At 38.6% G+C, this 14,971-nt stretch overlaps 1 protein-coding gene across 1 annotated transcript in view; it reads right to left on the reverse strand.

The window, feature by feature from the left end:
* Positions 1-6,743: 6,743 nt before the first annotated feature.
* arid3c (AT rich interactive domain 3C (BRIGHT-like)) overlaps positions 6,744-14,971 on the reverse strand; it is a 125,214-nt gene continuing 116,986 nt past the window's right edge. The window contains exons 6-8 of the mRNA XM_030143221.1: positions 14,213-14,521; positions 11,164-11,253; positions 6,744-6,949 (exon numbers count right to left, since the gene is read on the reverse strand). Coding sequence (XP_029999081.1) covers positions 6,759-6,949; positions 11,164-11,253; positions 14,213-14,521 — 590 coding nt within the window. The 3' untranslated portion in view covers positions 6,744-6,758. The remainder of the gene's footprint in view (positions 6,950-11,163; positions 11,254-14,212; positions 14,522-14,971) is intronic.

Genomic DNA, 14,971 nt, shown 5'->3' on the forward strand with positions numbered 1-14,971 from the left:
TTTAAGGGTTGAATGTTGTTTGCGTGGGACTTCTTTAATTAAAATATTTAGATTAATTGGGTTTTCTGTTTCTGATCCAATAAAGTTCAACTTTAATCTACATTATCAGTGAATTTAATATCAGAAAATACATCATTAACACTGAAAAATGCAAAATATAGAGGATATTATTAGAATAAATGCTGATAAATGACTTAGGAAAGACAAAAAAAATCACTTGGAAGTTCTGACAAAAACAATTGTAGGTCTTTAATGTTCAAGGGTTGAATGTTGTTTACGTGGGACTTCTTTAGTTAAAATATTTAGATTAATTAGATTTTCCATTTCTGATATAATAAAACTCAACTTTAATCTGAGCTTTTGTAAACATATGCAGGATCAGTGAATTAAATATGGGAAAATACATGATTTTCACTGAAAAAAAAAAAAAAGCTAATTACAGAGGATATTATTAGAATAAATGGTGATAAATCCCTTAAGAGACAATTGCATTTGGGAACTGCCATAAAAGTAGCTCTGGGTCTTTATGGGTTAAACTTTGGAGATGCTTTGCAATCACTAATGTGGCAAAAATGAGCAAGAATCATGTCATAATATCTTGTAATTGTTTTATAATGGGTTGAACTTCTGCATCCCCATCCATCAGTGCATGTGCTGTCTTCCTCATTCTGTTAATTAAATGTGTTTTAATTAGGACACCCCCCCCCCCCCCCCCCCTTTACGCCCCACAAAAGGCTAATTTGTCGTGCCGGCACAACACCCAACGTAAAAAGCTGTTTTGGACACACTGTCTCTATTCTAATCCATCTATTTTTTTTTCTTTAACTGATAAACTGGAATTTGTGTCAATACAAACGCATAGATATGAAACACCATGAATACACTGGCAATTAAGATTGTGAACATGCTTGTTGGCACAGTCTATAACAAATGAGGTAGATGTGTGTCAATAAAATATTCCCTTCTTTGGTATAATCATACAAAATATGAAAAAAAAATAAAAAAAAAAATCCAGTGATATGTTGAAGAAAAAATTGATTTTCAAGTGGCTGTACAATAAAAATAAATGAAATTCATGAGGTATATCTTGTATTCATACTCTACTATGACTATATACAAGTAGACTGGTGAGGTATCCGCATTCAAGAAAACTTACAAAAGCTTTGCAAACAAAGGGCTGAAGCTGAATGCAACATCTGCAAGACTGCTCAGGATCTGAATAGAAGACACAATAAATAAAATCTGTAATTAAATGCTTTAACATACTAAATAAAAACCCATATAATCTTCCAACTGATTCCCTTCCTCCCTTCACAATAAAGAATTTCTCATGAAAGCAGAGAACGAAGAAAATGAGAGTAAAAAGGTTAGAAGCTCTCTGATGTTCGACACAAGTGCATTAAAAAAAACAAAAAAACAAAAAAAAAAAACACAACAAAACTTGATTCTATTCACAATAATCTAAAATGGCTGTGTGACTGTTTCCTACTGAATACATGTCTTTGTTTCTGTTCACCTACAGATCAAGTGCTCTACCCTTTCCTGTCATGGTCATTTCTTCACCGATTCAACGCCGTATGATTGATTGTTTTCTTCTCAAGGCCCCGTGGCCACAATAACATGGGACCAGCTTTGTTCTTTATTCTTGTTATGTTACATGATTTCTTAAAGAACAAAGCAATCTTTGTGTTCTGCAGCTCTGCCACACTGAGCCTTCGCACAGATTTTGTAAGTGTTGCTGATCGTGCTGGTGCAATGATGGGGATTGCGATGTTTTACCATCACGAATGAGGAAAGCGTCCGACCACAACAATACTCGTCACATTCATCTGAGACTTGTAATTTGGTACAAAGGCTGTGCTGAGAAGATGTTTTTTTTTTTTTTAAATGTCATTTTCATAGTTTTAATATAAATTTTTTTTAGTTAACTTTAACATCCACCAGGTCATTATGATATACACTGTCCGGCCAAAAACTAAGTCGCAAATGTAATATTTGACTGCACCACCTTCGGTTTGGATTACAGGACACATTCACTGTCACATCTGTTCTGCCACATAATGCTAATGTAGTGTCACAATAAGATTCATAATATTTTTTCCATCCATAGTTGCATTAATTTTTGATTACTGAGAATGGAGAATCAGACCACTGCATCAAGTCTTCATCAATTAATCAATCTATTTTCATGTATTAAAACAATCAAATTACCTGTAAATAAATATATAAATAATTTTCAATCATGGTCAGAACCCGCTGTATCCTCACTAGGGTCGCTGGAGCCTATCCCAGCTACTTATGGGTGAAGGCGGGGTACACCCTGGACATGTCACCAGTTCATCGCAGGGCTGACATCAATCAATCAAATCTTATTTATATAGGCCTAAGTAATGACAAAAGTTACTTCATGACACTTTACATATAGAGCCCATTTACTGAAACCCAACAGAATCCTCTAGGAGCAAACACTTGGTGACAGTGGAAAGGAGGAAAAACTTCCTTTTCATCACTGCAGGCAAATGTGGCCCAAATCCGATTTTTGTGCCCATATGTGACCTGTATCTGATTTGTTAAAGACAGTTTGAACAGCACAAATCCAATTTTTTCAAGTCTGACCCAGACCACTTTCATATGTGGTCCTAAATCTGATACATATCTGATATTTTGCAATGAGACTTCAGTCTGAACGGTATTTATTCGACCTTTACATAATTGAATTGTGACAGACATCACAATTCTGCGTCCCAGGAGGAGGAGCGGTGGGAAAAACATATTTACTTCCATAAACACAGTGCGTGTCTGTGCGGTCACGTATTAATATTTTATTATCAAGGTCACATTCAGGCTGCGTTTAGACAGTAATGATCTGAACAGAAAACACATAAGTGGTGTTGCGTTCTCACTTTTAATTGTGTGTTTAGACGTGTGTTTTGGGGGAAAAATCTGCATGTAGACGGACGCGCAAAAGTGTGTGAAATTTCCAATTTATTGATGTTGTATGCACGCCAGGTGGCTATGTGTCATCACCACCACCAAGACCAAACACCTGCGTTGAATCTTTCTACTTCTCTTCCTGTTCTCTCCTAGCGTGAAATACAATCACAAAACAGGAAACAGAACATCTTCCTTCTCTGCTCTCTACTACTCTCTATAAAGATTCGTGACGACCACTGAACCGACTCTTGGATGTAAATTAGAGCAGCTAGGGCAACTTGACAGTCCGTCGCAGGGAAATAATCTGACTTTTTTTTTTCTTGTACTGGCGCGTGCCTGTGATGTAAACTCTACGCAATGAGAAAGTTCAGTTTTGCGTTTTCAACCCTTTAGACGGTGACGCGAGAGAGGAGCGTTTTTAAGATTTCCACTTTGGAAGGTGGTTTCACTTTTTTTACATTTTCAACCCCCAGAACGCCGTTGCTGTCTAAACAAAAGGCTCATCTGATAAAATATTTTGTTGTTTTCACCCGAGAGCAGTTGTGCAAATTGGGCTTCAGTTCATACTAAAAACTGATAGAAGTCACATTTAATGTGTAATATGAACAAGCACACACACACACAAAAAAAAATCAGATTTCACCAAAAAATCTGAACTGTGCATTAAGACCTGGTGTGTGAACGTAGCCTTAGAGTTTGGACTCTATGGCGGCTAATCCTTGAGTGTGAAGGATGTCTCATTCTGTCACAACCCTGATGATCCTGATCAGTCCTGGCATTGTCCAATCTTTAGGACGATAAAAAACTGAGAGGACACTTACTGCAGTTACAGTTAAATAAACAGCCTGGACAAAAAAAGTAACTGCCTGGATTTAACTCAGCAAATAGTTCAGATCCTTCCAAGGGTAGGTACTGCAGTGGTTAATAATGTTTCAGCTGGAACAGGTTATTTAGCTCTAACTGATGCAGTAAGTGTCCTCTAAAGTTATATATCTATAATATTATGAACCTTATAGTGATTTGTGACTCTACATAAGCATTATGTGGCAAAACAGATGTCACAGTGAATGTCTCCTGTAAAAACCAAAGGTGCAGTGAAATATTGCATATGCGACTGTTTTTTTTTTTTTGTCCAGGCTGTTTATTTAACTCTAAATGCAGTAAGTGTCCTCTTATGTCTTTAATGTCCAAAAGATTGGACGATGCCAGGACTGATCAGGATCATCAGGCTTGTAACAGAATGGTTCAGGGAGAATGCGACATCCTTTACACACATGGATTAGCCTCCATAAAGTCCAGACTCTAATTTGGGATGTAATGAAGACTTGATGCAGTGGTCCAATTCTCTACCATCAATAATCAACAATTAACGCAAATATGAATGGAAAAAATATTATAAACCTTATTGTGACTACATAAGCATTATGTGTCAAAACAGATGTCACAGTGAATGTCTCCTGTAATCACAACCTAAGGTGGTGCAGTCAAATATTACATGAGCGACCTTTTTTTTTTTGGTCAGGCAGTGTAATTTAGGTTGTGTTTCAGCCACATATAAAACACAAAAGCTAGAAAATGTTCCCTTTCAAATGAAGTCTAATACATACACATCGGGCCTTATTCTGACCTAAATCCTAACCCTGGTTTACGGTTAGGGTTTCATGAAAACAAAAAAAAAATAATTTTCTTATGATCGTGGACATCTCATGGTAAATGCCTGAGATGCTCATGTTGCCTTAAAAAAAGCAAACTTAAAATAACCCAAAAACAAAGATAAATCCATCCTCAGCAGTCTTCCATAAAGGTGTTCCAGGTGTAATACCCACAGCGGCAGCAGGGTTTGCACGTCCTGATGCCAACGCTGATTGGCTGTGCTCTTTGTGCATTTCTACATGTACCATGAACACCACAGCTGCCTCAACACCAACGCATGGGACTGTCGACAAATGTTCACATGCTGTTTGGTAGACCATAAAAAAAAAAAAAAAAAAAGTCTTGACATCTGTGCAGCTAATGTCCCAGATGCATATTATACTCTATACAAAACTGGTGGTGCAGTTAGTTGTGCTGCTGCCAATAAAAAACTGTGATATTACAGCTGATCAGGTTGATATTATTGATTAGAAGTCTCCATTTGCACCAGTGTTTGTTCCAGAAAAAGAAAAAAAAAAAAAACTACTTTATGATCAGATTATTACTATGCATTTATGTTTATTATCCTATATTTCTGTAGTATGTATTCTATGCAGAGTATACTGCATAATATGGAAATGGGACATACTGTTTGTTAGTCATGGTTGAAGCTACAGTATATTTCAACTTTAGCATCTTGACATCTGTGCAGCTAACACAGTCAAACCTTCTACTTATGTCCCAGATGCATATTATACACTATACGTAACTGGTGGTGCAGTTAGTTGTGCTGCTGCCAATAAAAAACTGTGATATTACAGCTGATCAGGTTGATATTATTGATTAAAAGTCTCCATTTGCACCAGTGTTTGTTCCAGAAAAAGAAAAAAAGAACTTCTTTATGATCAGATTATTACTATGCATTTATATTTATTATTATACAGTGGTTTATGAATTATTCTACTTTTCTTTAGTATGTTTAGTATGTATTCTATGCCTAGTATACTGCATAATATGGAAATGGGACATACTGTTTGTCAGTGGTGGCTGAAACTACAGTATATTTCAACTTTAGCATCATTGAAAATTGGCTGACTGGCTGGATGGGCAAAAAAAACCCAAAAAATAAAATCAAAAGTCTTGACATCTGTGCAGCTAATGTCCCAGATGCATATTATACTCTATACATAACTGGTGGTGCAGTTAGTTGTGTTGCTGCCAATAAAAAACTGTGATATTACAGCTGATCAGGTTGATATTATTGATTAAAAGTCTCCATTTGCACCAGTGTTTGGTCTAGAAAAAGAAGTTCCTTATGATCAGATTATTACTATGCATTTATATTTATCCTATATTTCTTTAGTATGTATTCTATGTGTAGTATACTGCATAATATGGAAATGGGACATACTGTTTGTCAGTCGTGGCTGAAGCTACAGTATATTTCAACGTTAGCGTCATTGGAAATTGGCTCACTGGCTGGTTTTCTGGAAAACAACTGTTGATATAATATTGTGCAATTCTTGTTAATGTTTAGAGGACGTGCTGTGACTACAGATGTTTTTTGTGTGTTGGACTCACATCAGCAGTCAGCCGCAGCTGTTAGCACTGTTGGTGAAACCGCATTAGCTTTAAGGACAGATGTCGATGAGAACCTTCTGTGAATCAGTTTAGACAATCGGACGTCCTCTCTGACTGTGCTTTATATGTCGTCGTACATGCTGGAAGTGAACCGGCATACATTGGATTTCTTCTTTGGTATCGGCTCTCAGAACATGGAGAACATAAGATGGGCTGGATGTTCAGCGGCTCTGTGGTTTTGATTGTATTTGTGCACATGAGGGAGGATTCGTTTGGCTTTGTCTTTGATGCTTTTTTTTTCCACAATGAGAAGACGAGAACTTGACAGACAATTATCAACACACAAATGTTAAATGTCCCCAAAACACACCTGTAATTCAAAGCCTGGGAGCAGGAAGTGGCGTCGGTACAGGGCTCGAAGTCTGTACAAACATATTTTGTTGCTTTTGACTCTGTTGTTTGCTGACCTACAGGGTTTGGAGGGAAAAGACACCTTCGAAAACTACTGATGATCTGCTGATCTTGGGCTGCTTGCTGTCTTTGAAAGGAGATGCCCCCCCAGGTGAAGTGGGAGGAGGAGACGAACAGAAGGACGAGGATGGACAAGAAACTCAGGGGGAGGAGTTTCTGTGTCCATGGAGTAAGGAGGAGGAGGAAGAGGAGGAGGAGGAGGAAGAGGAGCAGGACGGCTGGAACTGCACAGGCAGACCTGGACTGGTCTTTCCCTGAGTCTGGCAGTTGCTGTGTTTGCCACGGTGTCCCGTCATCCCTGCGATGGCCGACTGCCGAGCGAACAGGACGCCTGAGGACCAGAGTTTAGGGTGGAGTTTAGGAGACGCCGCATAAATGAGGGGTCATGTGATCAGACAAGAAAATACTGTATCATACATCTGTCAAAAAATAAACTGCCTGTGCTTTATTTATTTCACTTGACTTGATCCAAATTCATCCTGTTCTCATCAGCGTTGGGAGTAATGAGTTACAAAAGTAATGCATTACAGTAACAGATTACTTTTTGCTGTAATGCAGTAGTGTAAGGCATTACTAATCAATTTTCAGTAATATTTTACTCGGTACGTGTTCAATGGCACTTGCGTTACAACACACTTTTTGCCCATAATTTCAATGCTCAAATGAAAACAAAAACAAAACAAAACAAAAAAAACAGCAAGACTGTGAGATGTCCTATTGCATCTGTTATGAGTAATTTAAAACCAAAAATAATCATTTGGACCAAACATCATCCTTTAACCCATAAAGACCCAGTGCTACTTTTGTGGCAATTCTCTGTATTTAACATTTCTTATGTGACTTATCATCATTTATTGTGATATTACCCTCTTTATTTCATGTTTTTTCAGTGTAAATCATGTATTTTCCTATATTTAATTCACTGATCATGTAGATGTTCATAACAGCTCAGATTAAAGTTGAGGGATATTATATCAAAAACAGAGAAAACTGAAAAAAAAAAAAAAGGATTTTTCAGTAAAATATATCATTAACTGAATATAAACCAAGCGTCTTCATCCACTGTCATTGATCCAACTCCATGGGTTTTACTGGTGAATCAGTGTTGTAGAAGATGACTGTGTTTCCATGGTAACTACGGAGCCTCTGAACGTCCAAATGGGTCATATCTGATGACCATGAAAAGATGACAAACTATATTTTACACCAAATACTTACAATTATTGATAGGATTAATGGAACAAGAGGTATGAAACAGTTTAGATCAGTGGATGGTTTTGGTCAACGGTGGATGTTTGGGTCTTTATGGGTTAAACTGGAAATAAAAACTAGTGCACACTGTCCTCACAGTATATACATGTGATGTGTGTGATGGGTCAAAATGTGAAATTCAAGAATTAACATGAGAGAATGGGTTTAACACCAAAAGAATATTAGTTTCAGAGCAACCAGATCGACTTCAAAACACTGTCTGCACATGACAATACATTCACTTTAAAGGTCCCGTATTATGTAAATCTCACTTTGTGAAAGTTTTCTTATAGTACTGTGTGTTGCAGTAGTCTCATTATGAGGTTCGAATTTGAAAACTGTCTGTTTCCTCCCTGCCTTGCTACACCACATTTTGTGAAAATGCCTGCTCAAACGGCCGAGTTTGAGTTGGGTCCGCTTATGACGACATAAGCGGATTTAACTCCTCCCCCTGACTGTGCCCCCACCCTGCATGAAAAGGTGAGCCCCACCCTGGCAAAGTACCTCTTGGACAACAAACATGGCGAAGGCGAGACATGCAAGTTGTGGTGTTGTTGGCTGCACACACCAACACGATAGTTTATTTTTGCTCCCACTTCCGAGCCTCTCCGTAAAAAGTGTCTGGATTCTATCTGTGATGGTCATGGACCAAACTACATTCCCAAACGCTTGTATGTGTGTGCCCGGCATTTCACGGACGAGTGTTTTTCGAACATGGGCCCATACAGCTCCGGCTTAGCACAAAGACTCCGAATCCAGAAGGACGCAGTACCAACGCTTCGTGACCCAAGTACAAGTGTGGGAGATGTGAGTTCTGATCATTTTTTTGTATCTTTACTGCATAACCCTACATTACGGATAAGCTGGTGGTTGTTGATGTGTACGTCTAACGTTAGCATGGCAGCTAACATAGCTCGGTTACTGCTGCTAACGTTTGCGTCCCCGTTAACATGCAAGAGCTGATAATATCGAGAGACATTCAACAGAACTACTTTGAACACGGGCCTTTTGTGGTTGGCATCAGTATAGTTAGCATCAAGCTTGTTAGCAGCTGCCTGCATTAGTGGCGGCAGGCGTCTTTCCGTGTCAGGTCCACGAACCCGACACAACACCGCCGTTTTCCGTCGGGGCACAATCACGCCTCAAGGCAAAGAAAGCCAGTGTTTGGAAAGACGTTCTGTCTGAGACATGTGTATTGTAGACGAGAGAGCCATGGCTTCACAGTCAACATTAGCGCGTACTACCGCTAGCGTAAGCCGCGTCCTCTCCCAGAGAGGGGAGGGGGAGTGGGCGTGGACAGATGCGTTCATTTGCATACCCGGAAGCAGGCCCAGAAACATTCTGTTCTGAGCAGGGCTGGTGAGAGGGACTTTTTCGACTGCTGAAACTCCGAACAAAGGATGGTTTTGGGGCGAACAAACTTAAATACTATGTTTTTGGGCTTCTGAGACCTATATGATGTGACTGAAAAATAGCATAATACGGGACCTTTAAAAAGCAACTCAGGACATTTTTATTTAGGAAAGCTTTTGGCTGCTGGATTTATCCTTTTTATTTATTTTATGAAATTATTCTTATGTTGTTTTATTGCACCCATCTTATGTACAGCACTTGTGATTTTTAATTGTGAAAAGCGCCTTATAAATAAACTTTAATTACTTTGCAGGTACTATCTAGTGGAAGATTTATAAATCTATTGTATAAATGTACATAAACCAATATATATGTGTAATAACACTTTATCATATACCTTGAAAACATCAGCAAACCAACACTTTTGTCACTGCTTTCCAATTAATCTTATTAACCCTTTCATGCACACTGGTCACTACAGTGGACAGCTGTTTAAAAGTGTTCTCTTGTATATTCATTGATTTTGTTGTTTTAGTTCCATATCAGCCAACACAGTGGACGCTTATGCATCATCCTATACACTGACATTCATACCATTACTGTAACTTTGCTGTTCTAGATAAACCTGATCTGCAGCAAGATGTTTGAGAGTAAAAAAACTGCTAATTGTTATTAGACTGTAATTAACAGGTTTTTTTTTTTGCATATTATCTCCATGCAGGTATGTTAAAATATGAGAAAACATCAGATTAGCAGCATTAAAAAAATTTTTATTTCATAGTTTTCACACAGTATATCAGTAAATACATGTTTCTTTGGTTCTAAAACTAAATGCATGGTGTCCAGCTGAGTGGACATTTTTGTAACTCCATAAAAATAGGCTAACAAAAATCAATAGAATTATTATTTTTATGCCTAAAGAGGGATAAAAACACTCAGGAAAAAAAATCATGATTAAGGTTCTCATAATTCATGCATGAAAGGGTTAAAATATGTGACACATTTGTGTTTGGTACCTCGTGTTCTTCATCTATTATTATATGTTCAAAGAAAACAATAAGAGTGCATTATGACCTAACAGCACATTTGTCTGTATGGATGTAAAAAACCCACACGCGATGTGTATGCAGTAAACATGTAACTGTATGACAATGTGCTCTAATAAAAACATTCGAAAGAAGATTAAAATTACATCTTTGATATTGCAGAGATAGGACCAACCATCCTTATTTGTATTGTCAGTGTAATCACGGAAGTATTGCTGTGAGGTTCAATTGTAATTTTCAGATGAATGGATGAGAATGGTGAATTGCGATGTGAATAAATATGCAAACCATGGAAAATACTAATAAAAACAGAACTGAAAAAAAAGAAAGAAGATGAAAATACGTTACATTTATTTAGCGCATTTAATCTCCGAGGCAGATCATTTCTTAAAAACTGTAGACCAGTGTTATTGTGGATAGATTTATATATAGCAGAAAACTGGGGAGGATTTGGGGGATATATCCTCGCTGTCGGCCCCCGATAGCGTAAGCCTTGTTTATATTCGTTATATTCCAGTATATTCATCTGCTTAAAGTGAGTGACATGATGAACTGGATCAAGGCAGGAGTGTGGCTGTTAAATACTGGTCTGATGTGAAGCCACCAGACATGTTAAAGTATAGGGGCGGTAGTTACACACACACACACACACACACTCACACTCACACACACACACACTTGGCAGCAGTGTAAGACAATAAGCCCCATTGACCTCAAATCCACAGGCCCAATTTTGAGATATTTAACTTTTTTAACTCTATTGGACTGCCACTTCATTACGATGGATTTTATAGCAAAGACATCAAATTGCGTAGAGGACTAACCACCAGGGTGCTGCTATAACTTATTGAATTTCCTGCCTGCAATTACATCAGCAAACGGCCCCTCTATTTACCTGTGTAGACAACTCCATTTATTTCTATTGACATGTTGATGCTGCTAATGCCGTTGGTAGACAGGTTCAATGCAGTCTCTTGTCTATCATCTGTCAAGAGAGGAGGCAGAGAACGAGAGAGGGAAAAACTCAATATGAGCATTTAGAAAGGGAACAGAAGAAGCAAGAGGAGCGCTCGGTTGAGTATTGGTGATAATTCAGAGAGTGACAGGATAAGGAGAGCTTTATTAAAGAGTTCTGGGAGAAAGAACTGTCAAAAGATGTTACAGCCGTTTGTACACCTCAGTTATGGATGAATCCTCAGCCGCAAAAAAACTTTGGCGGAATAAAAAAAAAAAATACTGGGTTTGAAATACGAGACATGTTAACCCTTTGTCCGGCAAGTGACTATTTTTGGTCATTTCAAGACAGTGACGGCAGCAGTTAAGGTGAAGACAGTGAGTCAACAGTCTCAGGTCCTATGTGGTCTATGGGGTCTGTAAGGTCCACCTCTGCATGAACAGTGAGTGTACCTGCTTTGTTAGGTACCATGAAGTAATGGTACTAATGTAAGGAATAATGGTCTAAGTCAGGGGTGTCAAACATACAAACTGGGCCACCAAAGGGTCCAATCTGGCCCGTGGGATGAATTTGCGAAGTGCAAAAATTACACTAAAGATATTAACAGCTGATGGTGTTGAACTGGTTTTTGTTCAGGTTCCACATACAGGCCAATGTGATGTCAAGTAAAATAATACAATAATAGCCTATAAATAATGACAACTACACATTTTGTCCTTGGTTTAATGAGAAAAAGTAAAATTACAGTATGAAAATATTTACATTTACCAACTACTGTTTCGTAATAAAATGTGAATAACCTGAAGGAATATGAAAAACCTGAAATGTCTCAAGAAAAATTAAAGATATTCTGCCTGTTAGTAAATATCTTTTTCATTGACAGATCTACTGTGATCTGTAAGTTCTGACTGAAACATAATATTGTTGAAATTCCACTTATTCCCCTTAAGAATAGTTCAGGTTATTCATATTTTCACGATGTAATTTTACTTTTTTCACACTAAAACAAAGAGAAAAAATGGGTTTATTATTTATAGGTTAATATGATATTATTTTACTGGTCCGGCCCACTTCAGATCATATTGGGCTGTATGTGGCCCCTGAACTAACATAAGTTTGACCCCCCTGTTCTAAGTCATAATGTGGATGTTGACAGGAGTCTGTATCAGCACTTATGTTGTTATAATGTAAAAATAACGTTCTAATGTTCATGCTCCCTTCACCTTGCATGTGTTTTTTCTTTTTATATAGAGCTACTTCTTGTATTATTATTATTTTTTTACCATTTACAGGTAAGGAACCAAATATGGTAACTTCACTGACCTTGATTTTCTACATAACAATAAAAAATTTGAAAAAATTCACAAAAGTAACAAAGTCTTGTCATGTCCTCCAGTATCACACTAAGGTTGAGATGTTGAATTTCAGAGCATTTCTATGAGTGAACCATAACGGGTTAAGAATACACAGTCAGTGCCATGCAGTGATCTCAGAGAACGGCTGCAATATCAAACCATGTGTAAACACACATTTATCTGTCTAAGTGCATGAGGGCGGAGACAAATAATAGTGTTTGGATGTAATCTTTAAATGACAGTGTTTATATGTGAGGGCCGGAGTCAGACGACCAGCGTGGGAATTAACCTGAGAAAGATTCTCACTCATTTTTCCATCACGTATCACGTGCAAAGCCTGCTATTATGACTAATACGCAAGCGGCAGTGATGCAGACAGAAATGATATCACACTTGAGCAGATAGGCTCCTTATTCTTCCTTTAGCCTCTATCATTAAGTCATATGAGACTTATGGCTTGTCATGAACCATGCAGCCTGCAGCCCCGGCCCCGGCCAGACGGGTATTTTTACTCATGACACGCCGTTGTCAGGTGAAACTATTTCTCTATAACATCTGTGGAGCTCTGCATCAAATTACACATGTGATATGATGAAGTATGTGCACATTAGCGGTTCAGGTATTTCTCAGGCAGGGCTATTAACTGACTTGGACACACCACCCATGGCTGCAGACACACTGTCATTTACGTCTGAAACAAGGTAAACTCAATGCACATATGATCTTAAAGTATACAGGAGAAAAAAGGCTTTACACTGCAAAAGCGTAATTAATTTCCCAGCCAGCGCTCAAGTGACTTTCAACACTGAAATAATATCAGACAAAGAAATGACTGTCTTTCACATTATTATCAGGATTATACTTCTGTTTTATTCTTACCAGTAATATATTTATTTTGGCAATAAAACCCCCTCAGAACTCTATAATTATATGTATTTTGACTTTTTACAAATGAAATCAAAAATGAAAATGCAGTATTTCAATGCACTCAAGTGGATTTAAAATCCTGGTTCCCAAAAATGCTTCTAATTTATTTAATTTCCAAATTTCTATCTTTATTTTTATTATTGTAGAAGTTCTTTGATCAGCGCTGTGTTGTACTTTGGTTTAAAGACATAAACTTATGCATTTAATCTTTTTGAAGAAATGAAAACACACTGAGATCACAGCATGGTTTAACTGTCTTCTGTTCATCGTGGCTGGGTTAAAGTCATTATTTTGGCTAAAGTATTCAGTTTCAAACCTGATATTACACAGTATTCTGTCATTTAAAGAACATATTCAGATACTGTGCATCTGGTCTGGGTCTGAGAGTCTGCAGAGCCTAGACCCAGAGTCCAGATCCTGAGTCTAGACCCAGAGCTCAGACCCAGAGCTTAGATCCAGAATCCAGACCCTGAGTCCAGACCCAGACCGCAGATCCAGAGTCTTGAGCCTGAGTCCAGATCCTGAGTCCAGACTCAGAGCTGAGACCCAGAGCCTAGACCCAGAGCCTAGACCCAGAGCCCAGACCCAGAGCCCAGAGTCCAGACCCAGAGCCCAGAGCCTAGACCCAGAGCCTAGACCCAGAGCCCAGATCCAGAGCCCAGATCCAGAGCCCAGACCCAGAGTCCAGACCCTGAGTGCAGTCTCACCTCTGTTGTTAACTTTGATGTTGAGGGGCAGCTGCGAGGCCATGGCCAGCAGGTTCTGCTGCAGCGCGTGTTGCATGATCCTCTGCTGCTCTTCTGCCATCATCATCATCTTCTTCTCCGGAGGCTCGGCGCTCTCCAGTTTCTCTCTGAGCTGCTCCAGAGCAGCTGCCTGCACCGCTGCTGCTGCCTGGGCCGCTGCTGCTGCCTGGGCCGCCGCCGCCTGCGCGGCCACGGCTGCTGCCTGTTGGCTGCTGGGGGACATGGGGAGGGCCATCCGGCTGGGCAGGCAGGGGGCCAACAGGGACTCCTCTGAAAAGGACAACAACACAGAGATAGAGATGTTTCATTACATCTATATGACTGTGACGGACTGATGCCGTTGGGATCTCTGGTCCTAATTTTGTCCCATATATTCAAGTCATTTCTTATGAATAATTCTGGGACAGTTTCTACCCGAACAAACATCAGAAAACAAACTGTGTAACACATACAGTATCAAAAATAAGTAAATAAATACAAATTGCCAAGTAGATCTCAGTCCAATACTTGTATCATATCAGTGCAACACACTAGATCAGCGGCCCGAGAGTCAAAACCGTGTTGTAGATTTTTTAATTTATTGTTTGTTTTATTGATTCATCTGTTAATTTTTTGTTCAATTTAATGACATTATTATGTTTTCCTCATTTGGCTCATTTGTTTATTGCTAATCATAACTGTGATTTCTGTCAAAAATTTAATAACTTCTTTTATTTCCAG

This window comes from Sphaeramia orbicularis, chromosome 9 (assembly GCF_902148855.1).
Source record: "Sphaeramia orbicularis chromosome 9, fSphaOr1.1, whole genome shotgun sequence".
Lineage (NCBI taxonomy): Eukaryota > Metazoa > Chordata > Actinopteri > Kurtiformes > Apogonidae > Sphaeramia > Sphaeramia orbicularis.